The 25,840-nt window shown below is 42.9% G+C and overlaps 1 protein-coding gene across 4 annotated transcripts in view; it reads left to right on the top strand.

Moving 5' to 3' along the window:
• Positions 1–1,773: 1,773 nt before the first annotated feature.
• LOC121571050 (RNA-binding protein with multiple splicing-like) overlaps positions 1,774–25,840 on the top strand; it is a 46,037-nt gene continuing 21,970 nt past the window's right edge. For 3 of the 4 annotated variants that reach the window (XR_006001637.2, XR_006001636.1, XM_041882293.2), the window contains exons 1-4: positions 1,774–2,196; positions 18,684–18,761; positions 19,567–19,605; positions 23,528–23,590. Coding sequence is in view for 2 of the 4 variants with exons in the window: in XM_041882293.2 (XP_041738227.1) it covers positions 2,134–2,196; positions 18,684–18,761; positions 19,567–19,605; positions 23,528–23,590 (243 nt within the window). In the remaining 2 variants the exon portion in view is untranslated. The remainder of the gene's footprint in view (positions 2,197–18,683; positions 18,762–19,566; positions 19,606–23,527; positions 23,591–25,840) is intronic. The other variant, XM_041882292.2, reaches the window with a different exon arrangement.

Below are 25,840 nucleotides of genomic sequence, written 5' to 3'. Positions count from 1 at the left end.
GGGAGGGAATGGCCGGCAGGGATGTAGCTCAGTTGGTAGAGCATGGCGTTTGCAACGCCAGAGTTGTGGGTTCGCTTCCCACGGGGGGCCAGTATGAAAAATAATGTATGCACTCACTAACTGTAAGTCGCTCTGGATAAGAGCTTCTGCTAAATGAGTAAAATGTAAAAAAAAAAAAAACACTTTCACGAGGTTGGAGTAATACCATGCAGCAATATCATTTTACTGAGTTACAGTTCATATGAGGAAATCAGTCAATTTAAATAAATTAATTAGGCCGTAATCTATGGATTTCACCTGACTGGGAATTCAGATATGTATCTTTTGGTAACAGATACCATTTTTAAAAATGGGCCTCAGGATCTCGTCATATTATTTGTTGTATTTGTCATATTTGTTGTATTTGTTGTATTTGCATTATATTTACATTTTAGTAAAGTCGCTCTTATCCAGAACTTACAGTTAGTGAATACATTATTATTTATATATTTTTTTCATACTGCCCCCGTGTTTTTCCAGGCTAGCATCTCAAACAACATGGCCAATAAACACTGACCAATAAACATTAGTGTGGGCGTGGTCTGGCACATAAACGCATATAAATCAGTCAATGATATTCGTAGTGTAACGACATGTTGCAAACACTGTCAAGACTCAACATATGCAAGAACAATGAGATCCACCACATGGTGGCCCTATGGCAGGCACATATCTCTTGATCTGTTTGACTCAGTCATGGAATTTGGCACACATGCTCAGCGATGTGAGTCTAGCTAACCTGTAGAGTGTGTTTCAGTTTGGCCTCAAGGTGGCGCTGTTGGACAGGGAAAATCCATTCATGCAAGCTCATTGGCTTATTATCGTATGAACTAGAGTCTTGATTTGTGATATTTGGCAAGCGTAGTAAGGAATGAAAAGTAGCTCATCCTGTGGCGATGTGTCCAATTTGTCCTGATGGTGGCACAGTGGGCCCACAGCTTGAACCCCGGCATTGCTGCTTCCAGCTTGAATTATTATTATACCTATTTCTGTTTGTTTTGGTGTCTTACTGTCTTTGGACTATTGTTCAAACCCCTAGTGCTTGTGTGTGTGTGTGTGTGTGTGTGTGTGTGTGTGTGTGTGTGTGTGTGTGTGTGTGTGTGTGTGTGTGTGTGTGTGGCATGAGTGTGTATGAGAGTTTGTTCTCATGTGTTTGCATTTTCTCCGAGTTTGCAAAACACAGTTAGTTAAACAATTGTGTGAATCTCGAGTTCCTACATGTATAATTGACAGAAGTCTATGATGATGTGCAATTCGAGTGGGTTAATGCTTAATCCTATTGCGATACATGTTATATGAGCTTGAAGCAGTTCACAACTTCAACTCGCAACACACTGACTGCACACTGAATAAAAGCGTCAAATTATATACAATAGCATGTAACAGGCCAAAGCAAATGTCAGCTAGGCTATCTTTACATATAGGCTTCTGTGCAATACAATACAATGAAATATCGTTGTGAACGTGTTATTGTTGTGTTTTTGTTAAAAGCACGTGAATAGCTTAGATGTCCCCTCGATTGGAAAACATGTTTGGCCACCTGAAACGCGCGTGAGAATCTAAAACGTTCGATAATCGTGTGTATTGCGCAGGAGGCTCAAATAAGTGTTTCTTTGTTGTATTCCCAGTATGACACCTTATAAAACATTCATAAGCTCGGAGAAACGGCGCATCACACTCCCTATCCCACGCCCCATCCCAGCCCCCCCTCCCTCTTTGAAGGAGATGGGAGAACTTTCCTCGTCAAGGTCTGCCTTGCCGTTGTGCAGTTAAATGAATAGTTATTTCATCTCACTCCTCCCGGCGCGCAGTGGTTCTGGAAAGATTTCCATAGGAATACTGAATTCTAATGAGGAATATATCGTCGTGTTAACGGGTTATCTAGAACTATATCCAGAACCATTTCAAGATTTATCAGTTTATCTGTCAGTTGACTTTTAACATTGACTTATTTGATTAATGCCGGGAAAGTAGGGAAAAGCTCGAGGTAGTTTACACAGGACAGCGGTCGGACACGGCTTGATCTCAGTTTTCTCCGGAGAAGGACAGAACAAAACTAAACGCGGTCCAAGATAAAGTGATAACTGTCTCAGAATGAATAACAATACAATTGAGAAGGAGAACGAATCGAATGAATTCACCAGTCATGAAGAGGAGGTATGACCATCTAATATCATTTTGGTTTGTCACGTTGTCTGACTAGCGCATCTTAATTCTAACATATATATATATATATATATATATATATATATATATATATATATATATATATATATATATACTTCTTCGATAAGTAAGAACATTCAAATAGTTGATTCACAGGTGATGCATGTTTAAACCTATTAGTTTATGACGGTCATAATGTGTCTAGAACTGTTCAATTGTGGTTATTCTCAATGACCGAAGACAATGAGATATTCATACTGGTGATAATCATCTCTTAACTTTTGACTACAAATTAAAACTCTGCTGAAGTAGTTTTGAAGAAAAAGTCCAACATCATGTTGTTGATGAATATGTGAGATAGATTGAGTAATGTAGGATTTCCTTGATAGGAACATTTTTGTGTAGGAGTATGCATGTTCATTCTAACTAAGCTGAATGGCCGTCAGCTGATCTTCAGTTCATCTTCAAACACTGCTTTTGCAACATGCAGGCAATATGCCTTCATACTGCATTAGCACAGGAAAAGAACCGAGAACAATGTTTCAGTAAAGAAAAAACGTTATATCGCTGAATGTTATTGTCTCTGGTATCCATAATCTGAACACTAATGTAGGCTGGTAAAGTAATATCTCACTAATTTGACAGTTGTTTTCTTCTCTCTAAAAATAATAAGAGCTCCGTTGAGCAATATTGTATCAAATGTCCTAATATCTCTTGCTATGTAAATATGTTTTGTAGTGGTATAATTTTCATGGAGTCATTTATTTTGGCAGTGAAATGAACACTTTCTAGGTGACAGATGTGTTATTGCAATATGCTGCAGTCTACCCAGCCAAGTGATGTAAGAAACGTATATCAGATTAAATGTGTTATTTATCATGAAATAATTGAATTACAGCCTAAGTATTAGTCACACATGTCTGAATAGGCAAACAGTCCATCTTGACCTGACCTTATATTTAGACCTTATTTAGACTACTATGGATGCAATCCGGTTTGCATCACACAGATATCGGAGGAGAGAGTCATAGAGAAAAGTATTATGTTCCTTGTGTGTCTCTCTCTCTTTGGTTTACTGCAATTTTCCAGTAAAGTTTTCCAGTAAAGTCCCGAAGGTAAGTGTGCTATAATAAACCTTTCATACCTACAGCACATCATGACACTTGACAAACATTGGTCCTATTTTTCAACATAAATTGAACGGCTTAGTTCAAGTCAATCTGAGCAAACGTTACGAGTGTTCTCTAACAGACTAATCTGAAGACTTCTTACATTTTAGTCATTTAGCAGACGCTCTTCTCCAGAACGACTTACATGAGCAACTAGGGTTAAGTGCCTTGCTCAAGGGCACATCGACAGATTTTTTACCTAGACGGCTCGGGGATTAGAACCAGCGACCTTTCGGTTACTGGCACAACGCTCTTAACCATTAAGCTACCTGCCACCCCGTCTCACGTCAACGCTCACAGCAGCACCTAAAGACTCATATCACTCTAAATGAACCCATCACCCAAGTATTTTAACTTTGCGTCCTCTGTAAGAAATGGTATTTGTTTGGTTGTGGAAACAAATTCATGTAGTTGCTCTCATGAAAGTTTCTAACAAAAAGTACGATAGTGGATCATTATTCCAGCTGAGGCCTCCTTCTACTTGTACAATATAAAGCAAAGCTTGGAGTCGAGAGATTATACAGACTACATTAAAGAGCACAGGAGATTCTAATGAACTTGGCCATGGAGAAATCTGGAAGCTTTCCAGACCACACAAAGCCTAATATTTACTCAGGTATATTGACTTGGAAGTTAGACAGTGACACTTTGTCTTTAATGAGATGAAATATGTCCAAATATTTGTAAGGGGTTCGTTACTCATTTGAAGTACACATTGTACAACCCAGCACACATGCACACACATGCACACACACACACTCACACACAGATACTAGAATTGAGCGATTTGATTAGTGCTTTTTGAGGTCGGTTTGGTTTCAGTTAGATTATTACAAAATAATCACAGTTTTCGATTTCGGTTGTGATTAGCAAATGCACTATGTGGGTTGAATGCTGTAACAACAAGAATAAAACATATTAATAAAAGTCCCATGATGGTAGTGACTGTGTCACGATCGTATACGGAAGAGACGGACCAAGGCGCAGCGTGATAAGCGTACATATTTATTCGTACTTAACACACGAACCAAAACAACAAACAAACGATACGTGAAGTCCTAGGTTACCAAAACAAACCTTAACGGAACAAGATCCCACACCGACTAGTGCCAAACAGGCTGCCTAAGTATGGTCCCCAATCAGAGACAACGAGATACAGCTGCCTCTGATTGGGAACCACCCTGGCCAACATAGATCCACACGATCTAGAAACTAACATAGAAAATATAACATAGAAACTCCACACCCTGGCTCAACATTTAGGAGTCCCCAGAGCCAGGGCGTGACAGACTGTCACAGACTGGACAATTAGGCACGCAATGGATTATGGTCATTGTAGTTAATGACCACGTTTTCTGCGCTAAACTATGTAGAATATTGGCCTGTTGGAAACTACAACTCCCGACTACATCGCACAGTTCGGGCTTGATCTGATTTAGCTCTAGAGAAACTGCGCAATGTTGTGCATTGTGATCACAGAAAATATCTAACGAAATGGATTTCAAATAACTGAACCGATGTCGGTCAATTCATGGTTTAAAAAACAAAAACGACTCAACATTTATGTTAATCGCCCAGCACTAACAGATACCCACATAAGGCCACACACTCAAACACAGATAAACTAACAGAGACACAAACACCCAGACACCCACACCAAACACACACGCATGCACACACATACACACACACACATACACACACACACACACACACACACACTAAGCGTTTGCATAATTTCAAAGAAATGTACCCTCAAGTGTGGATGACTTGCAACTTTTCTTGCTTGTTCACTAACATCTAAATAAGTACCCACTGGGCACAGACGTCAATTCAACATCTATTCCACATTGGTTTATCGTAATTTCATTGAAATGACGTGGAAACAACGTTGATTCAACCAGTGTGTGCCCAGTGGATAGACACCACTGCTTATTGATCGGTATATGTAGGTATGAGCACTGTAAATCCTAGACTGACACATTGCGTTTGGAAATTGCTCAAATACTGATCATGTTCAGTTTCACGTTATGAAATTAAATCTGCGATGTTCTTAATAATAATAATAATATGCCATTTAGCAGACGCTTTTATCCAAAGCAACTTACAGTCACGCGTGCATACATTTTTGTGTATGGGTGGTCCCGGGGATCGAACCCACTACCTTGGCGTTACAAGCGCCGTGCTCTACCAGCTGAGCTACAGAGGACCACTTAATAGAGATCTGATTCTATTTATTAGGTATATCCATTTGCTGCTGCCAAGGCATCACCTACTCTTCCTGGGGTCCAAACACATTAAGGCACATCACACACAAAACAAAAAAACATTTCTCAAATCACAACTGACGCCAAAGTACGTTATGTGAATTAGTGTAGTTTGGGTTTTAACCCTTGATGCACTAAACACTAACTGGACAAATGTTTTGTCATTAGAACGTTTGGGAGGAATGTTCTTACACCTTTCCCACAATCTGGGAACATTCACAGAACCAATTTTGGTTTGCTGGGAAAACACTGTCCTCTAGTCAAAAACAAGTAATATAGGGTGTCAATTTTTCCTGTTCCACAACACCACACAGGAACAGTAAATCCTCATACTAAAAGTGCCAAACGTTCAACTACCATTCTGGCATCTTCCTCAAAAAACAGTTCTTGGAGTAGCAATCATCTGTGCAATTCAGTGCAGCATAAACCTGCTTCATTGTTCTTACACACACACCTTGTTTACATTTACATTTTTGTCATTTAGCAGACGCTCTTATCCAGAGCGATTTACAGGAGCATTTAGGGTTAAGTGCCTTGCTTAAGGGCACATCGACAGATTTTTCACCTAGTCGGCCCGGGGATTAGAACCAGCGACCTTTCGGTTACTGGCACAACGCTCTTACCCACTAAGCTACCTGCCACCCTTGTTCACTGTAAACTAGTGTCTCTTAAAGACTTGACTGGTGCTGGATTACAGTAAACTGTTGATTTTCTGCAGATGACACCATCATTGATGAATGATTAATCAATTAGTTGAATTGGGTTTCAGTTCTTGACTAGAACCCAGTAGCTCTCCCGAACCACCAATACTGTTAATCACTGATGTAGGCAATGTTGAAATAAATTATGGTCTCGAATTATTGGGTTATTATTGTAACTGTGGATTATATTAGGTCAGGATTGACCAGCAGTGCTGGTTACCATAAAAGTGAAGTTAGACAATGCTTTCTCTAAAACAAAGAAATTGAAGAATTTGCATACATTTTCTGTAGGAGTTTTAGATAAATGTCTCCTCCACCTCTAACCATGCTCCTCTGCACAACCTCCACCCCTCTGTCACGTCTCCATGTTCATCCACCCCTCGGTCACATCTCCATGTCTCCATGTTCATCCACCCCTCGGTCACATCTCCATGTCTCCATGTTCCTCCACCCCTCGGTCACATCTCCATGTCTCCATGTTCCTCCACCCCTCGGTCACATCTCCATGTCTCCATGTTCCTCCACCCCTCGGTCACATCTCCATGTCTCCATGTTCCTCCACCCCTCGGTCACATCTCCATGTCTCCATGTTCCTCCACCCCTCGGTCACATCTCCATGTCTCCATGTTCCTCCACCCCTCGGTCACATCTCCATGTCTCCATGTTCCTCCACCCCTCGGTCACATCTCCATGTCTCCATGTTCCTCCACCCCTCGGTCACATCTCCATGTCTCCATGTTCCTCCACCCCTCGGTCACATCTCCATGTCTCCATGTTCCTCCACCCCTCGGTCACATCTCCATATCTCCACATTCCTCCACCCCTCTGTCACATCTCCATGTCTCCATGTTCCTCCACCCCTCGGTCACATCTCCATGTCTCCATGTTCCTCCACCCCTCGGTCATATCTCCATGTCTCCATGTTCCTCCACCCCTCGGTCACATCTCCATGTCTCCATGTTCCTCCACCCCTCGGTCACATCTCCATATCTCCACATTCCTCCACCCCTCTGTCACATCTCCATATCTCCACATTCCTCCATACATCCGCACTCATCTCATCTTCAACCTTGTAATCTAACCTCACTTTTAACAAGCATTTAATTCGGAACAAAGTTTCACTCACTCTTGAGTCTAATGTTGCGTTGTGCCTTTTGAAGGCTTCATCACTAGCCTTATCAAGTGACCGATCCCTATTTGATCTCAGCTATTACAATTGTATCAATATATTATTGTTATTCATTTATTGATTTAAACCTTTATTTACCCAGGTTAGTCTCACTGAGGTTACATATTTTTTTTGCAAGAGAAACCTCATCCAAGATAAGACCAAAGCCCAGCCATAGGTTGAGTTTGGTCAAGAGGTTACAGTAAACCTGAAGAGCTTAGAGGTAGAGAATTGCACTTAACTACAGTCCAACGGATGCAACCGTCCCTCCCTGGAGCCTAATTGAATTGTGCAAGCCCATTTTGGCTATCTGCGTCCTCTTCAAATGGCAGGTCATGTGGCCAGGTTGACCTTTTCAGATACATCTTAGCAGGGAGGTATACAGCGGGAAAATGATGAAGGATGACGTTGAGTGAAGCCACGATGGGGTCCTGTGCAGTTACCGTGTTATTTCCCCCGTGTCTGTGTGTGTGTGTGTGTGTGTGTGTGTGTGTGTGTGTGTGTGTGTGTGTGTGTGTGTGTGTGTGTGTGTGTGTGTGTGTAAGGGTGGGTGGGTGGGTGTGTGTGTGTGTGTCTGAGTGTGTGTGTGTGTGTGGAGTGTGTGTGTGTGTGTGTGTGTGTGTGTGGGTGTGGGTGTGGGTGGGTGGGTGGGTGGGTGTGGGTTGGTGGGTGAGTGTGTGTTTCTGTTTGTGAAAAGGGCACACAGATACATTAACAAACTATGACGTGGAACATATCAGAGGGGGGTACTGGAGCCATAATCTAGTTATGATAGTGCACACACACACACACACACACACACACACACACACACACACACACACACACACACACACACACACACACACACACACACACACACAAGTACACACACACGCACACACACACACACACACACACACACACACACACACACACACACACACACACACACACACACACACACACACACACACACACACACACACACACACACACTACCTTCCCCCCTACCCGATGGGTTGAGTTTATTTATAAAAGCGCTAGGGGAATTGTCATCTTATCTTGGCCATTTGTCAGCTGTGTGACAAGAGGTATTTGAAAACACAACAAGGCTTAGTGTCAACAACTGCTGGTGCGACCGTGAAATGTGACGCTGGGAGAGAAAAAAAGAAGGGTTTAGAATTGTACAGAAGTCTTCAAAACCATTTGAGAATAAACCAGCAGAAGGAGAATAGAAGCAGCCATTGTGCCTCTGATCATCTTGGTTTAACCCCCCCTCGTTGCTGACTTAAGGTCCATTCATGTCTTATGATGCTGTGTGATCATTGACAGATAGTGGTGTTGGAAGACGTGCCAGTCTGCCGGTTTGGTTTGCTTTGTCATGCTGTGTCTATGTGCATATTCTGTCACCTGCACTTCATCTCTCTCACTCACATACTATAATTAACCACATTAGATCTATCTTAACACCCCCTCCTTCTCCTCCTCCTCCTCTCCCTCACTCTCCCTTTTTCACTCATGCACTCACTAACTCATGGCATTATAATGACCCTCAGTAGCACCAACCATCATCTTAGTCTCTCTCTCTCTCTCTCTCGATTCAACTCCCCCCTCCTTCCTCTCTCTTTATTTCCCCCATCCCTCCCCCATATCCCAGCAGACAAGCTTTCTATTGGCATATATTGTAACATGAAAACATGACCCTGAGATGACCCTGAGATTACCCTGAGCATTTAACAGATAACCCTCAGCAGTTTAACAGATGACGCTGAGATGACCCTGAGATGACCCTGAGTGTTTAACAGATAACCCTGAGATGACCCTGAGATGACCCTGAGTGTTTAACAGATAACCCTGAGATGACCCTGAGTGTTTAACAGATGACCCTGAGCGTTTAACAGATGACCCTGAGATGACCCTGAGATGACCCTGAGTGTTTAACTGATAACCCTGAGATGACCCTGAGCGTTTAACAGAAGAACCTGAGTGTTTAACAGATGACCCTGAGCGTTTAACAGATGACCCTGAAATTACCCTGAGATTACCCTGAGTGTTTAACAGATGACCCTGAGATGACCCTGAGCGTTTAACAGAAGAACCTGAGTGTTTAACAGATGACCCTGAGTGTTTAACAGATGACCCTGAGATGACCCTGAGTGTTTAACAGATGACCCTGAGATGACCCTGAGTGTTTAACAGATGACCCTGAGGTGACCCTGAGATGACCCTGAGTGTTTAACAGATGACCCTGAGTGTTTAACAGATGACCCTGAGATGACCCTGAGTGTTTAACAGATGAACCTGAGTGTTTAACAGATGACCCTGAGTGTTTAACAGATTACCCTGGTATGACCCTGAGATGACCCTGAGTGTTTAACAGATGACCCTGAGTGTTTAACAGATGACCCTGTGATGACCCTGAGATGACCCTGAGTGTTTAACTGATAACCCTGAGATGACCCTGAGCGTTTAACAGATGACCCTGAGTGTTTAACAGATGACCCTGAGTGTTTAACAGATGACCCTGAGATGACCCTGAGATGACCCTGAGTGTTTAACAGATAACCCTGAGATGACCCTGAGTGTTTAACAGATGACCCTGAGGTGACCCTGAGATGACCCTGAGTGTTTAACAGATGAACCTGAGTGTTTAACAGATGACCCTGAGTGTTTAACAGATGACCCTGAGATGACCCTGAGATGACCCTGAGTGTTTAACAGATGAACCTGAGTGTTTAACAGATGACCCTGAGTGTTTAACAGATGACCCTGGTATGACCCTGAGATGACCCTGAGCGTTTAACAGATGAACCTGAGTGTTTAACAGATGACCCTGAGTGTTTAACAGATGACCCTGAGTGTTTAACAGGTGACCCTGAGATGACCCTGAGTGTTTAACAGATGACCCTGAGTGTTTAACAGATGACCCTGAGATGACCCTGAGTGTTTAACAGATGACCCTGAGATGACCCTGAGTGTTTAACAGATGACCCTGAGTGTTTAACAGGTGACCCTGAGATGACCCTGAGTGTTTAACAGATGACCCTGAGATGACCCTGAGTGTTTAACAGATGACCCTGAGATGACCCTGAGTGTTTAACAGATGACCCTGAGATGACCCTGAGTGTTTAACAGATGACCCTGAGATGACCCTGAGTGTTTAACAGATTAACCTGAGTGTTTAACAGTTGACCCTGAGTGTTTAGCAGATGACCCTGAGATGACCCTGAGTGTTTAACAGATGACCCTGAGATGACCCTGAGTGTTTAACAGATGACCCTGAGATGACCCAGCCAGGCAGAATGTGTGAGGCTGACTGCTGATTGCTCAGCTGAAAGCCATGAGCCTTTAGCCAGTGTGTCAGTCAAGCTAACCAGGGTTAGTCTCTCCCATCATTGTATTAAGTGGGAGTGTCTTACCCTCAGGTGTTAAATTGGTTTGTTTCAGGAGGTGGGGCAGCTCCACTTGAAAGGAGTTAACTTTTAAAGGGTCATTTTCTTCTGTAGTTTTAAGCTTAACCAATAGTGACTGTTCTCGGTTTCTGTTCAGTTTAGCTCATACCTTACCGACTTGGGTTGGGCGATCAGTAACAAAGGGATTTGTGGGAAAGGCTCAATTAGCCAATCCTAATGATTGTCTTTGGAATGCTGTTAAGTCAGCCTATGGAGAAGGTCTTATCACAGAGAGGGGGGAGGGTCTTATCACATAGAGGGGGGGTTTATCACAGAGAGGGGGAGGGGTCTTATCACAGAGAGGGGGGAGGGTCTTATCACAGAGAGGGGGGGTCTTATCACAGAGAGGGGGAGGGTCTTATCACAGAGAGGGGGGAGGGTCTTATCACAGAGAGGGGGGAGGGTCTTATCACAGAGAGGGGGGGAGGGTCTTATCACAGAGAGGGGGGAGGGTCTTATCACAGAGCGGGGGGGAGGGTCTTATCACAGAGAGGGGGGGAGGGTCTTATCACAGAGAGGGGGGGGAGGGTCTTATCACAGAGAGGGGGGGGGGGGGTCTTATCACAGAGAGGGGGAGGGTCTTATCACAGAGACGGGGGAGGATATAGGAGAGGCATACTGAGGCAGCTGTAAATGTGTCCAAAAACGGATAATCTACTTGACAGTCTGTGAATGTATCCTTCTTCTTGACGTGTTAAAAGATCCCTCGCAGCCTGTCACTGGGTTCAAGAAGGACGGCGGTTGATCGACAGGAGATGAAGAAGCCTAAAGGCTCAGTTTAGATGAGAGGAAGACCAGGAGAACACAACACCTAAAGACAACTCGTTATTTGCTCTGGCTTCAATGACTTGTTTTAACGTTTTCAGACCTTTGTGAGGCAGTGATTGTTGGTTGAAAACACTTTGCGTGGATTTGACCTCTCAGTTAACCCCTGACCCAAACGTTAACCTTGCTATGACCCCTGATCTTGAGTTTGACACTTAGAAGGCCTTCAGTTTCTCTTAACCGTAGGAAAAACTATGAGAATGAAGCAGACTGACGTTAACAGAGAACAGTGACAACTGAGATGACATCTAAAGCTTTCCAATTCACACGTGTATTAATACACACTTGCACATGTGTGAAATAGGACAAATATAAGCACACACACACACACACACACACACACACACACACACACACACACACACAATCAGACCTCACAATGCCAAGTCTAACCTCCAGGGCCAGATCTCTCCCTACCACACCTAAGTCCTCTATCTACTGAACTTGGCTCCAACATAGATAATATTCATCCCACTCACACTCCAAGGTCATATCTCTCATTTGAACAATAACAGGTGGTAAAAAAAAAAGCGCATTAACTTGACACCTATCTGAAGCCATGCATCTCTGACTTCAAGAAAGGATGCATTCCTTACATTAAGAAATAATTGATTTATTAATATTGTAATTGCTTATGAAACAATCAATGGTTACATAGATATAATGTTATTACGATCAGACAGATCATTTTATAATTCTACCAAACTTTTCTAACTCAGAATAAAAGTATTTATCTAAGTCTGAACAGATGGTTATTTATTTTGCTGTTCATCAGTAGCTCTTTACAACTGTCACAAATGAGTTATTATTAATAATTCATTAAGAACCATGAATGGCTGAGACATGTCTCTTTCTAGGAACCAACTGTGTTGTTACTGAAAAGGCTTTTACTGCAAGCCTCAATATAATGATTGCTAATCATGTTAGACATTTTTAAGAGTATGTTTACTTTGGATTCGGTTGTAATTGATTCTGAAATCAGCCTTTATTTTGTGTGAAAACAAAGGCCATTGTTTTGGAAATGGTCTGACATCTCCTCAGTTAGGGCTACAGTTGGGGTTGATGACTGTGTTCTAGGAGTCACAATGTTTTTTTTGGTTGTTTTTTTTGTCTTTAGGTGGGTCTGGGACCCCCAAAAGTTGTCTTTGGCCATCACAGTTGAGGTGATGACTTCATTCACAGGCATCATGGAGGGCTGATTAGAGATGCATTCCTCCCGCGGGACAAACAGCAAAGGTGGCCTTAATAGGATTTGATGTTTTTGGCCCGGTGCGCACCGAGCTTTGCTAACTGTTGCCAGGTAACGGCGCTGTGTGCACTTTGTGAAGTTCTCAGCTGGCTGGTGGTGGGTCTGCTGTTTTTGATTGAAGTACGCTCAGCGGGTTTGTGTGCATGAGAGCACCCTAAATGGTCAATGATTCCAAGCCAGAAACAGGGCACCTCAGCACTATGGGAATGCAGGTGGAAAACTCACAGTGACTCCGGAGAATGTTCTAAAACATGGCTTAAATCAATTAAAGACCCAGTGCAGTCAAAATTCAGTTTTTCCTGTTTCTTGTATCATATTGTACAACAGCTGATAAAACGAACACTATAAAAATGTATCAGTGGTATTTCCTGATACTTGCGGGTTGAAAATACAATAGGACCTTCTAATCAGCCTGTTTGCATTGGCGGGAGTTTGGGCCCGCCTGGTGACATCACTAGGCGGTAAATTGGTTAATAGACCAATAAAAAAGAGAGTTCCAAACCTCTCTGCCTAAAACTGCTACTTCCCCCTCCCCTACTCAGACCACTCCCAGACAGTCCTAGCAGAATGTTGCTTGAGAAAAAAAAAAATGACAATTTTTTTTGGGGGGGGATAAATTTGATAAATTTGAATGGAAAACTATTACAGTAAAGTACTTCATTGTTACCCAGAAATTATTTGATGTTGCTATAAAAAAAACGGCTGCATTGGGGGTCTTTAAAGCATGGCAGGAAAGTAGAGAGTTATACAGGATATCAGTTACTTTCATCATCTTCGTTTTTTCTTCTTCAGAAATCACTGAGTCTAGTTGGAGTACTGCTTTAACCTTCTATTCAGTTTACTGCATAGTAGAGGTGTAATATCTCACTGGAAACGGTAGTACACATGTTTACACCCATGTCTTTTCATCGTATTCTTGGGGGGGGGGGGTAATCGATTGCAGATGTGTGTGGAGAGCTGTTAACACATTTGAGCGTCGTCTGACATCCGACAGTACACGCACCACAAAACCAGACTTGTTCCAGCATATATCATGTAACACAATAACTAACGTCATACTAAGTCAGCAACTGGAGTGCAGTAGAGCATGGTCCAACTCAGTTAGGAATGTCCCATTGTTCTGTCTGTATAGTGGACTCAATGTTGGGAGTCTTCGTCTTGACATGTCCAGTGTTTCAGTAGCTTAGTAATGGAGTTGTTAGGGTTTACACCCACAGCAGTTTGGTTCAGTAGCTTAGTAATGGAGTTGTTAGGGTTTAAACCCACAGCAGCTCGGTTCAGTAGCCTAGTAATGGAGTTGTTAGGGTTTAAACCCACAGCAGTTCGGTTCAGTAGCCTAGTAATGCAATTGTTAGGGTTTAAACCCACAGCAGTTCGGTTCAGTAGCTTAATAATGGAGTTGTTAGGATTTAAACCCACAGGAGTTCGGTTCAGTAGCTTAGTAATGGAGTTGTTAGGGTTTAAACCCACAGCAGTTCGGTTCAGTAGCTTAGTAATGGAGTTGTTAGGATTTAAACCCACAGCAGTTCGGTTCAGTAGCTTAGTAATGGAGTTGTTAGGGTTTAAACCCACAGCAGTTCGGTTCAGTAGCCTGATAATGGAGTTGTTAGGGTTTAAACCCACAGCAGTTCGGTTCAGTAGCTTAGTAATGGAGTTGTTAGGGTTTAAACCCACAGCAGCTCGGTTCAGTAGCCTAGTAATGGAGTTGTTAGGGTTTAAACCCACAGCAGTTCGGTTCAGTAGCCTAGTAATGGAGTTGTTAGGGTTTAAACCCACAGCAGCTCGGTTCAGTAGCTTAGTAATGGAGTTGTAAGGGTTTAAACCCACAGCAGTTCGGTTCAGTAGCCTGATAATGGAGTTGTTAGGGTTTAAACCCACAGCAGTTCGGTTCAGTAGCTTAGTAATGGAGTTGTTAGGGTTTAAACCCACAGCAGCTCGGTTCAGTAGCCTAGTAATGGAGTTGTTAGGGTTTAAACCCACAGCAGTTCGGTTCAGTAGCCTAGTAATGGAGTTGTTAGGGTTTAAACCCACAGCAGCTCGGTTCAGTAGCTTAGTAATGGAGTTGTTAGGATTTAAACCCACAGCAGTTCGGTTCAGTAGCTTAGTAATGGAGTTGTTAGGGTTTAAACCCACAGCAGTTCGGTTCAGTAGCCTAGTAATGGAGTTGTTAGGGTTTAAACCCACAGCAGTTCGGTTCAGTAGCTTAGTAATGGAGTTGTTAGGGTTTAAACCCACAGCAGTTCGGTTCAGTAGCTTAGTAATGGAGTTGTTAGGATTTAAACCCACAGCAGTTCGGTTCCATAGCTTAGTAATGGAGTTGTTAGGGTTTACACCCACAGCAGTTTGGTTCAGTAGCTTAGTAATGGAGTTGTTAGGGTTTAAACCCACAGCAGTTCGGTTCAGTAGCTTAGTAATGGAGTTGTTAGGGTTTAAACCCACAGCAGCTCGGTTCAGTAGCCTAGTAATGGAGTTGTTAGGGTTTAAACCCACAGCAGTTCGGTTCAGTAGCCTAGTAATGGAGTTGTTAGGGTTTAAACCCACAGCAGCTCGGTTCAGTAGCTTAGTAATGGAGTTGTTAGGATTTAAACCCACAGCAGTTCGGTTCAGTAGCTTAGTAATGGAGTTGTTAGGGTTTAAACCCACAGCAGTTCGGTTCAGTAGCCTAGTAATGGAGTTGTTAGGGTTTAAACCCACAGCAGTTCGGTTCAGTAGCTTAGTAATGGAGTTGTTAGGGTTTAAACCCACAGCAGTTCGGTTCCATAGCTTAGTAATGGAGTTGTTAGGATTTAAACCCACAGCAGTTCGGTTCCATAGCTTAGTAATGGAGTTGTTAGGGTTTACACCCACAGCAGTTTGGTTCAGTAGCTTAGTAATGGAGTTGTTAGGGTTTAAACCCACAGCAGTTCGGTTCAGTAGCTTAGTAATGGAGTTGTTAGGGTTTAAACCCACAACAGTTTGGTTCAGTAGTCTAGTAATGGAGTTGTTAGGGTTTAAATCCACAGCAGTTCGGGTTAAACCCACAGCAGTTCGGTTCAGTAGCCTAGTAATGGAGTTGTTAGGGTTTAAACCCACAGCAGTTCGGTTCAGTAGCCTAGTAATGGAGTTGTTAGGGTTTAAACCCACAGCAGTTCGGTTCAGTAGCCTGGTAATGGAGTTGTTAGGGTTTAAACCCACAGCAGTTCGGTTCAGTAGCCTAGTAATGGAGTTGTTAGGGTTTAAACCCACAGCAGTTCGGTTCAGTAGCTTAGTAATGGAGTCAAATCTTTCTCAATTGATGAGAATGAACACATGGCAAAAGACCATAAATTGTCAACCCGGAAATAAGTTAGTTGAAAGGTCCAAATAACTCAATTAACTTTTGGAATGTCTTGAACATTTGCCAAACTCTCAGTTTTTTCTCACCACAGTATTTAGGCACCTGAGTAGACTTTCATGGGATCTCCACTACCCTTATTATTATTACTGTTTTTTTCTTTGTCTACTTTCTCACTCATTGTCTTCCAGTTTTACAGTCCTTACTGCCTGTCAGCAATTGCCCTTGTCACTACCTGGTGTTCCAGTGCAGCTCCGACACACATTTATTTAAGCCAACCTGCCGTTGACAAACACCAGTGACAGATCTGTAGAGTTGGCTTGGCTCAGGTAAGATAAGGGCTAAAGTGAGGAGGTCATAGAGGTTAAATTAGCCAGCTGGCGGTTTGGCTTGCCAGCACTGGAGTTGCTAGGCTTCTCTGTTTGTGTTGGTGCAGTTTTGGCATCGGCGCAGGGTTTCACGTTGCTTTGGATGGATGTTTTATCGCTTCATCTGTTCAGATCCTGTTGTGCTAAATGGTGAGTTGTGAAATCCACACTCCTCTGAATTTTTACATGGCTAAATGCAGATCTACTTCAACAGCTTTTACTTAGAATCCGGGGTCTTAAACTAAAGGCCTGCGTGCCAAGTTCGGCTCGCAAGCTGATATAATGTGGCATGTGGTTGTCTTAGTAAATGCGTCCGGCAGGTGTAAAAAAATAACACTGAAAAGGATTATTTTAATTTGGAAAGTGGTCTTTGCTAGCAAATTCACCAGGGATATCAATGATGTAGTATATATAGTAAGTATCCACATGAGGCCTGGTAGAAGAGGTTATATTGCACATTTGTTGACACTGGACAAAATGTGTGTGTTCTTAGCTTGGACATTGAACACAAAAAAAATAACATTTGACATTGTTAGTTGAATATATGAACCCCCTGTTCTTCCCCATGTAGGGACACAGTTCGTACCCTTCATGTCCTACATCCTTGTACCAATGAAGAGCACTGGTTTTGATTCACTGCACAGTCAACAAGAGATGTTTAGCTCATAGATATCCTTCCCCTGCTAAGTTCCACTAAAACCCAACTTATCCTATACGTTTCCACTCAGCCACCCCTAAATTAGTTTTAGTGACGTCACTTTCTGGTAAATACGTCTCCTTTTTTTTTCATGATGACATGACGGCAACGTATTTTTCCGGTTGCAAAAAAATAAAATAAAAGACCATGACGTCATCGCAACCAGTTTTGCCCGCTGGGTCACTTCCCATGTGCTGTAACCAATCCCATCCCTGAACCGATCTCTGAGCCTATCAGTTCCCAGAGCACCACTGTAACCAATCCCATCCCTGAACCGATCTCTGAGCCTATCAGTTCCCAGAGCACCACTGTAACCAATCCCATCCCTGAACCGATCTCTGAGCCTATCAGTTCCCAGAGCATCACTGTATGAGAAAGAAGCCTCAACAGTAGTCATCATTCTCATGTTGTTTTTCATAGTTCAACCCCCCCCCCCTTGCAGAGAAGACCAGGATCAGAATTCCTCACTTCATTCTAAGCTGACGTATACATCGTAATGCAGGACTTTCACAGCTCACATCTCCCGAGTTGAAAAGTTGAAACATAAAACAGAAGGTAAAATAAAAAACTGCTGGGGAGGACGGCCATAAAACTCAGCTTACATAGAGAAAACGTCGTATGCTTACAAAGGAAAGTGTGTGTTGTGGAGGGAGGGATGGAGGGAGGGAGGGAGGGAGGGAGGGAGGGAGGGAGGGAGGGGATGATGGAGTTAAGTGAGGCTCATATCGGTTGTGTGTATTATATTTCAATGGTATTTACCTTGGCTTCAAGTGTATTTCACATACTTGTTCCCCATACGTAAGTTACTGAATCACTACGCTTATCAGACCATTTCAGACTCCATTTCTCTGTTTCAATGTCCTACATCATCTGTCAGGTACGGGAGCTATTTATAATTACTGAAGGTTAATGAAAAATACATGAACGTCTCTCTCTCTCTCTCTCTCTCTCTCTCTCTCTCTCTCTCTCTCTCTCTCTCTCTCTCTCTCTCTCTCTCTCTCTCTCTCTCTCTCTCTCTCTCTCCCTCTCTCTCTCTCTCTCTCTCTCTCTCTCTCTCTCTCTCTCTCTCTCTCTCTCTCTCTCTCTCTCTCTCTCTCTCTCTCTCTCTCTCTCTCTCTCTCTCTCTCTCTCTCTCTCTCTCTCTCTCTCTCTCCCTCTCTCTCTCTCTCTCTCTCTCTCTCTCTCTCTCTCTCTCTCTCTCTCTCTCTCTCTCTCTCTCTCTCTCTCTCTCTCTCTCTCTCTCTCTCTCTCTCTCTCTCTCTCTCTCTCTCATTTCCTCCTCTTTAGGTCCGGACGCTATTTGTCAGCGGACTACCTCTGGATATAAAACCGCGAGAGCTGTATCTCCTGTTTAGACCATTTAAGGTTTGTACGCATTAAAATGGTTGATTTTAAACGATTGATAGGGCCTCTTTTATTGATAGGGCCTCTGTTCAAACAGGCTCCGTCAATAGGCCTCCATTAGTCATGAGGAAATAAATGGCAATGGAAAACTGCACGCATTCCTCAACCTGGAATTCAATCAAAACGAATCCATGGGGAAAACCTGTAATCATGGAAAAATACCAGTTGTCTCCCAAAAAAATAGTAGTTTCGAGGTGGATAAACATTGTCAGTGTAGTTACAGAATATAATCAAGCATTTTAATGGCACAGGAACTATGCATGTTCTACCTTGAGCAGTTGATATGGCGCTTAGATCATGCGTTTGGTATGTACATTGAAATGGTATATCATGTAAGTGTTTAAAGCAGTACATTTAGGCTAATCAGGTAAAACTCAAGGGGGGGCCTCTACGTGTAGTTTTCACGACTAGCCAACGACCAGTAACACAAACACGCTCAGGCATTTAATGAGACTTTGCTCCAAAATACGTAAATTAATACACATTTACAATGTTTTTATTGACACCATATGCCAAGTCCATTAATGTCACATTGACATCTTTTTGTTTTACGAGAAGAACCATCACTGTCATGTTGAAAACTATCATAACATCAAATAGAGTATATACTGTCATGTTGAATACTATCATAACATCAAATAGAGTATATACTGTCATGTTGAATCCTATCATAACATCAAATAGAGTATATACTTATACATTTTCTTGCTGTTTTTCAATAATATTGCTGTTTATGATAACAATTTGTCTTGGTCTTTTTTTTTAGGGTTATGAGGGATCATTGATAAAACTCACCTCAAAACAGGTATGTAAAAAATACATCATTTTCCCACACGGTGTAACGAATGAGTGAACAGGCTGTTTCAGTGTAGGTTAGACATGGCTCAGTCCCTCAGCAGGCTGTTTCAGTGTAGTTTAAAACAAGAAACAAAACAGCACATCACAGCACAACGGCACTGACCTAAGTAACTGTAGCATCGCCCTCCTGAGCACATCTGGTGTTTGGTTTAAAGTTCAAGATAAGATGTGCCCTTGGCATCAGGATATCAGGGCCTGCTCAGAGAAAGCAATTGTAAGCAAAGCCTCAGTAGAGTAAGGATGCACTGCTCCTTATGATGTGGCAGTCTGGTCATCTTGCTGATGTTGGCTAGTAGAGCAACGTTTTATTGAAAGTGTATGAAAGTTTATTCTTATTTTGTGTGTGACTGGTGGATGCTGCTGGGTGTGAGGTTGTTGCGGGGAATTAAATTGCAAATGCAAAACAAGTTTATGAGAACTGGAGGAACCTCCATAAGAGAACTGGAGGAAACTCCATAAGAGAACTGGAGGAAACTCCATAAGAGAACTGGAGGAAACTCCATAAGAGAACTGGAGGAAACTCCATAAGAGAACTGGAGGAAACTATATCAAGGGGACTTTTTTTATGAATAAGTCCAAAGGCCACGTAATATATACACCAGTTAACCCTTTATGGTGGGTAGACTGTATCACGTTACACTATATCTCAGTTAACCCTTTATGGGTGGTAGACTGTAACACTGCAAATGTTTGGTTTAGTTCGTGTCTATGCACTAGACAGGGAAGGAGGACGTGAAGCCCATCTGATGATAATGGTGAGGAGTGGAGTGATGGATCACTAAAAGTCCACATATGTAGCTAAAGTGAAGGGTTAAATTGAAGCCTTAGCGCGGAGGACACTCCAACATGGTTGCTGAGGTGAAAGATTAAATTGAAGCCTTAGCGCGGAGGAAAGTCCACCTGTAGCTATTGATTGCTACTGTATAGTGAAAACTGTGGTTGAAGCCTTAGCTTGAGGAATTGTTGCATTTCCATTGTAGCATCTACGAATCACATTATTATTATAATAATAATAATATGCCGTTTAGCAGACGCTTTCATCCAAAGCGATTTACGGTCATTTTTTTACGTACGGGTGGTCCCGGGGATCGAACCCACTACCCTGGCGTTACAAGCGCCATGCTCTACCAGCTGAGCTACAGAGGACCGCGTATTGACGTCAAAACGGGTGAACCAAAGACACGGGTGGTTCGTAATGTTGTGAGATTCTCGCTAGTGTTTACAGAACAACTGGTTCTAGGGTCCGGACCTGCAACTGTAACAAAATGGATGACTGCAGTGTAGCCGTTATTATGAGTACATGTTGCATGAATTGCTAAAAGGCATAAGAATATGAAAGTTTGCGTTCTTATTTTACATTTATGTAGTTCTTTACCTGTCTATTAATACTAGGTATTGTAATAAATATAGATTTTTTTTTTTTTTATACAGTTCTGTAACTGTATTAACGTTATGTATTATGCCACCTGTAGCTCAGTTGGTAGAGCATGGTGCTTGCAACGCCAGGGTTGTGGGTTCGATTCCCGCAGGGGGGCCAGTATGAAAAATGTTTGCACTCACTAACTGTAAGTTGCTCTGGATAAGAGCGTCTGCTAAATGACTAAAAATGTTTTGTGTAAACCCCAGCAATAGTAGCTGTAGCTTTGGCTAATAGTAGCTGTAGCTTTGGCTAATAGTAGCTGTAGCTTTGGCTAATAGTAGCTGTAGCTTTGGCTAATAGTAGCTGTAGCTTTGGCTAATGTTTGCCGTTGGCTCTCAGATAGCACGCTTGCAGACACTCTAGTGGGACGTTCAAGGGGGAAGGGAGATGGAAAGAAATTTGAGGTGTCAAAGCGAATGTTTTGACAATAACGATTCTCTGACGGTATCTTTTCACTCCCGAAGGTGGCTGAAAATGAGCTTGGCTGGCGTCTGTCCACTTGGAGAGCTAGGTAGTGGAGCTTATGTCGATGTACTTCATTCCAAATCACATTGTGTCCCATAAAGAGATAACACATTCATTAAAACGGGGTTATGGTGATAGAGATTCCTCATGGACAGTATCAGCAAACGGAAAGCTGCCTTTTGCTTTAAGTAGACGTGTGAGTAATCCTACAACATATTAATTTCCTCTTCAGTTGTCAGTATTTTGAGGACTTACTTGTTTGCCTCATGCCAGATGTCATGTGATGCCTCATACAGTATAACGGACTCAGGGCTTTGTTTTGAATGCCTCTCCCATGTTCTGTGTTCACTGCACTGTGAGTTGATCCTTCCTGACTAATGGTAATGACAGTGCTAATGTAAATCAATCATTCCTACAGAGAACACAGCCATCTCCATATATAGCAAGATCTCTGGCTGTTCTATTTTTATACCCGTTACACTTTCTGACGTCTCTCTCTCTCTCTCTCTCTCTCTCTCTCTCTCTCTCTCTCTCTCTCTCTCTCTCTCTCTCTCTCTCTCTCTCTCTCTCTCTCTCTCTCTCTCTCTCTCTCTCTCTCTCTCTCTCTCTCTCTCTCTCTCTCTCTCTCTCTCTCTCTCTCTCTGTCTCTCTCTCTCTCTGCTCTCTCTCTCTCTCTCTCTCTCTCTCTCTCTCTCTCTCTCTCTCTCTCTCTCTCTCTCTCTCTCTCTCTCTCTCTCTCTCTCTCTCTCTCTCTATCTCTCAATGTCTCTTTTCTTCTCTCTTCCCCTCTGATGTTTGTGTTCAGGAATCTATGAAAAAGTGTCTCCCGTGTTCATAGCCAAAAATTGTTTTCTGCATAGAGACCTTCCTATTCCAAACCAGTACCTCATGTTTGTGTCTTTTGATTCCAAACCAGTACTGCATGTTTATGTATTTTGATTCCAAACCAGTACCTCATGTTTATGTCTTTTGATTCCAAACCAGTGCCTCACGTTTGTGTCTTTTGATTCCAAACCAGTACTGCATGTTTATGTATTTTGATTCCAAACCAGTACTGCATTGTTCAAGCCTTTTGCTCACACCTCTCTCCTAAACAAAAGTGAAGTCACAGAAAATGTAACACATGCACTAATGTTTTGGTGAAAGAAACACAGAACAGGCATTTATGCTTCTACAATAGATGACAAGCCTGTTCGGAGAGTTCGTAAACAAGTGACTTCCTCCTTCTGTCTTTCCCTCCCTCCCTCTCTCCCTCTTTCTCTCTCCCCCTCTTCTTTCCTCCCTCCCTCTCTCCCTCTTTCTCTCTCCCCCTCTTCTTTCCTCTCTCCCTCTCTCCCTCTTTCTCTCTCCCCCTCTTCTTTCCTCCCTCCCTCCCCCTCTTTTCCCTCCCTCCCTCTCTCCCTCTTTCTCTCTCCCCCCTCTTCTTTCCTCCCTCCCTCTCTCTGTTTCTCTTTCTTTCACGCGTACTTGCTGGCCCATTGCCCTTATACAGGCATAGGGAGCTATGCACCATCCAGTGAATGTTGAACTCTTGGTGGACTCCACACTGCAGGCCTCTAGATCTCTCTGTCGCCATGGTTATAACAGAGAGAGAGAGAGAGAGAGAGAGAGAGAGAGAGAGAGAGAGAGAGAGAGAGACAGAGAGAGAGAGAGCAGAGAGAGAGAGAGAGAGAGAGAGCAGAGAGAGAGAGAGAGAGAGAGAGAGAGAGAGAGAGAGAGAGAGAGAGAGAGAGAGAGAGAGAGACAGAGAGAGAGAGAGACAGAGAGAGAGAGAGAGAGAGAGAGAGAGACAGAGAGAGAGAGAGACAGAGAGAGAGAGAGAGAGAGAGAGAGAGAGAGAGAGAGAGAGAGAGAGAGAGAGAGAGAGAAAAAAAACATGTATATGTCACTCAGACAGAGAAGTGCCGAGTCAGTATTATGCCTAAAACCCTGTTTCTTTCCTTTGTTCTGTCTGTTTTTTGTCTCGCCTGTTGTGTCTCTCCAGCCAGTGGGGTTTGTCAGCTTTGACAGCCGATCAGAGGCAGAAGCTGCCAAGAATGCCTTGAACGTAAGTGCCATGCCCTCATCAAGCTCAAACACAGCCCGGTCTGACAGTGTTTTTAATGTTTATAATATGTGTTGCTAAATACACGCGATAGCCACTGTTAAGAATACCTAAATACATCTCTGGGCATCTGCACTTCTGAAAACATGTGATAGGAACGTACGGACTTAGGATCTTAATTTGATCTGTCTTTTGTTGCTCTGAATTTTCCTGCGCTGTAGGAAATGCAGATGAGCTTTGTGATTTACATAATTCACTGAAAACCCGCACTAACACATGGTTATATTAACAGTATTGCACTTTTCATGTAGCCTACTTTTGTCCAGCTAATAGCCTAACCAAGGTACATTATGGACTACAATTTCAAATCCTGTTGCAACGATCGAAATGTGTCAATTCCCTCAACATTCCCTATATCTGTGAAAGTATTTTCAGTCAGGTTTTCAAATAAACTACATTTTATTAAATTTTACCTAAATCTTTCCCATCCCTGTGGATCGTACAAGGTCAATCACTCTTAACACAGTAGAATTAGCACTCCTTCCACACCGAAATAGCAGACATTGATCTAGGATTTGAGTTTAATCTAGCTGATTTCAAGCGGAGGCTACCGACCTTGCTTGAGGAAATCATTGCTGAGGCAGACAGACTGATGCAAAACAGGACTGATCCCGGCAAAGCTTTTAGTCAATCTCTTGAAACAAAGATTCACAGAGAACGCAAAGAAAACTTTTCAAATGCTTTTCTTTTTGTCATCTTAGTTTTTTAAATGAGTTATTCCAGATTTATATTTACATATTCTATGCCTCTCAGGTGCAGAAATAGATCAATTTAAAGATTATATTTGGGTCAACAATGGCTACTTTATTACTGAATCAAAATGGACCAATCCTCGAGATATAGGTGTATATAAAATTAAAAAGCAATGCTCACGTTATTACATTAGATTTAGGGTAGGTTTCAAATGAAACACTCTCTAATGCTGAGAATTGGAACATTGTTATTGTGTTCAGCCCATTTCCCTAGAGTCGTGTGTGTAGAACACCTCAGTGTCTATAGCAACTGGTGCCCCCCTAGTTGATGATCCCTGGTCTATCGGTACATATTCAACTGTAGAAGAAGAAGAAGAGGTATTCTATAAATGTAATATCTGCCTTCACATCAAAACATATGTTGGAGGTGTCTAGAAAACTGAAGGGTGAAAATAACCATTTCAAGCCAGAGAATCAACTCTCCTCTGAACCTTTTGAATCTGAGTTCAAATTAAAGCAGTCCTCATTATGCCTGTGTAGCTTACTATTCCCTCAGTAGGCTCAGAGAGCGGTGAGCCAAGGCAATCCTAGTTAATTCCTCCCTTCATGAGAACCGCGATCTCTCGCTTCTTTCAGCGCGGCTCTCTGCATGCCTGCTGGGACGGACCTAGAATCGACCCTAGGTGCGCACCGCAGAACTCGCAGAACTCGCAGAACTCGCTCCACGGGCTCCTCTCTTCATTGATCCGATTCGCTGTATGTTTTGCAGTGGAATCCCAAAGAATTTGTCGGGGCCGTCGAAAGATCGCTTTGAGATGTGGCGATCGCTGTGTGTTATGGTTGGTGGAGGTTTGAGGTCACAGTGTTAGGTTACGCCCAGAGTTCATTAGGGAAAGTGGCGAGGATGGTCTAGTGGCTTGACTCTTCTATGCATTCTGCCGCTGACACGAGTGACATGTTATCCCCACTAAGTGACATGTTATCCCCACTAAGTGACATGTTATCCCCACTAAGTGACATGTTATCCCCACCAAGTTTGCGTCTCCATGAACCAAACCTTAATGCTTGTGTCACCACATGCAACAGAATGAGAATGACCTTCAGTACCTTCAGGCTCTGATCAGTCCCTACACCCAAACGAGGGCATTGCGTTCATCCACCTCTGGCCTGCTGGCTCCCCTTCCTCTGCGGAAGCATAGGTCCCGCTCAGCCCAGTCAAAACTGTTCGCTGCTCTGGCACCCCAATGGTGGAACAAGCTCCCTCACGACGCCAGGACAGCGGAGTCACTCACCACCTTCCGGAGACATTTGAAACCCCACCTCTTTAAGGAATACCTGGGATAGGATAAAGTAATCCTTCTACCCCCCACCCAAAAAAACAAAAACAAAAAAAAAAAACATATTGTAAAGTGGTTATCCCACTGGCTATAGGGTGAATGCACCAATTTGTAAGTCGCTCTGGATAAGAGCGTCTGCTAAATGACGTAAATGTAAATGTAAA

This window comes from Coregonus clupeaformis, unplaced genomic scaffold (assembly GCF_020615455.1).
Source record: "Coregonus clupeaformis isolate EN_2021a unplaced genomic scaffold, ASM2061545v1 scaf0154, whole genome shotgun sequence".
In the NCBI taxonomy this organism is placed as follows: Eukaryota; Metazoa; Chordata; class Actinopteri; order Salmoniformes; family Salmonidae; genus Coregonus; species Coregonus clupeaformis.
This window is presented reverse-complemented; position numbering and strand designations above follow the sequence as displayed.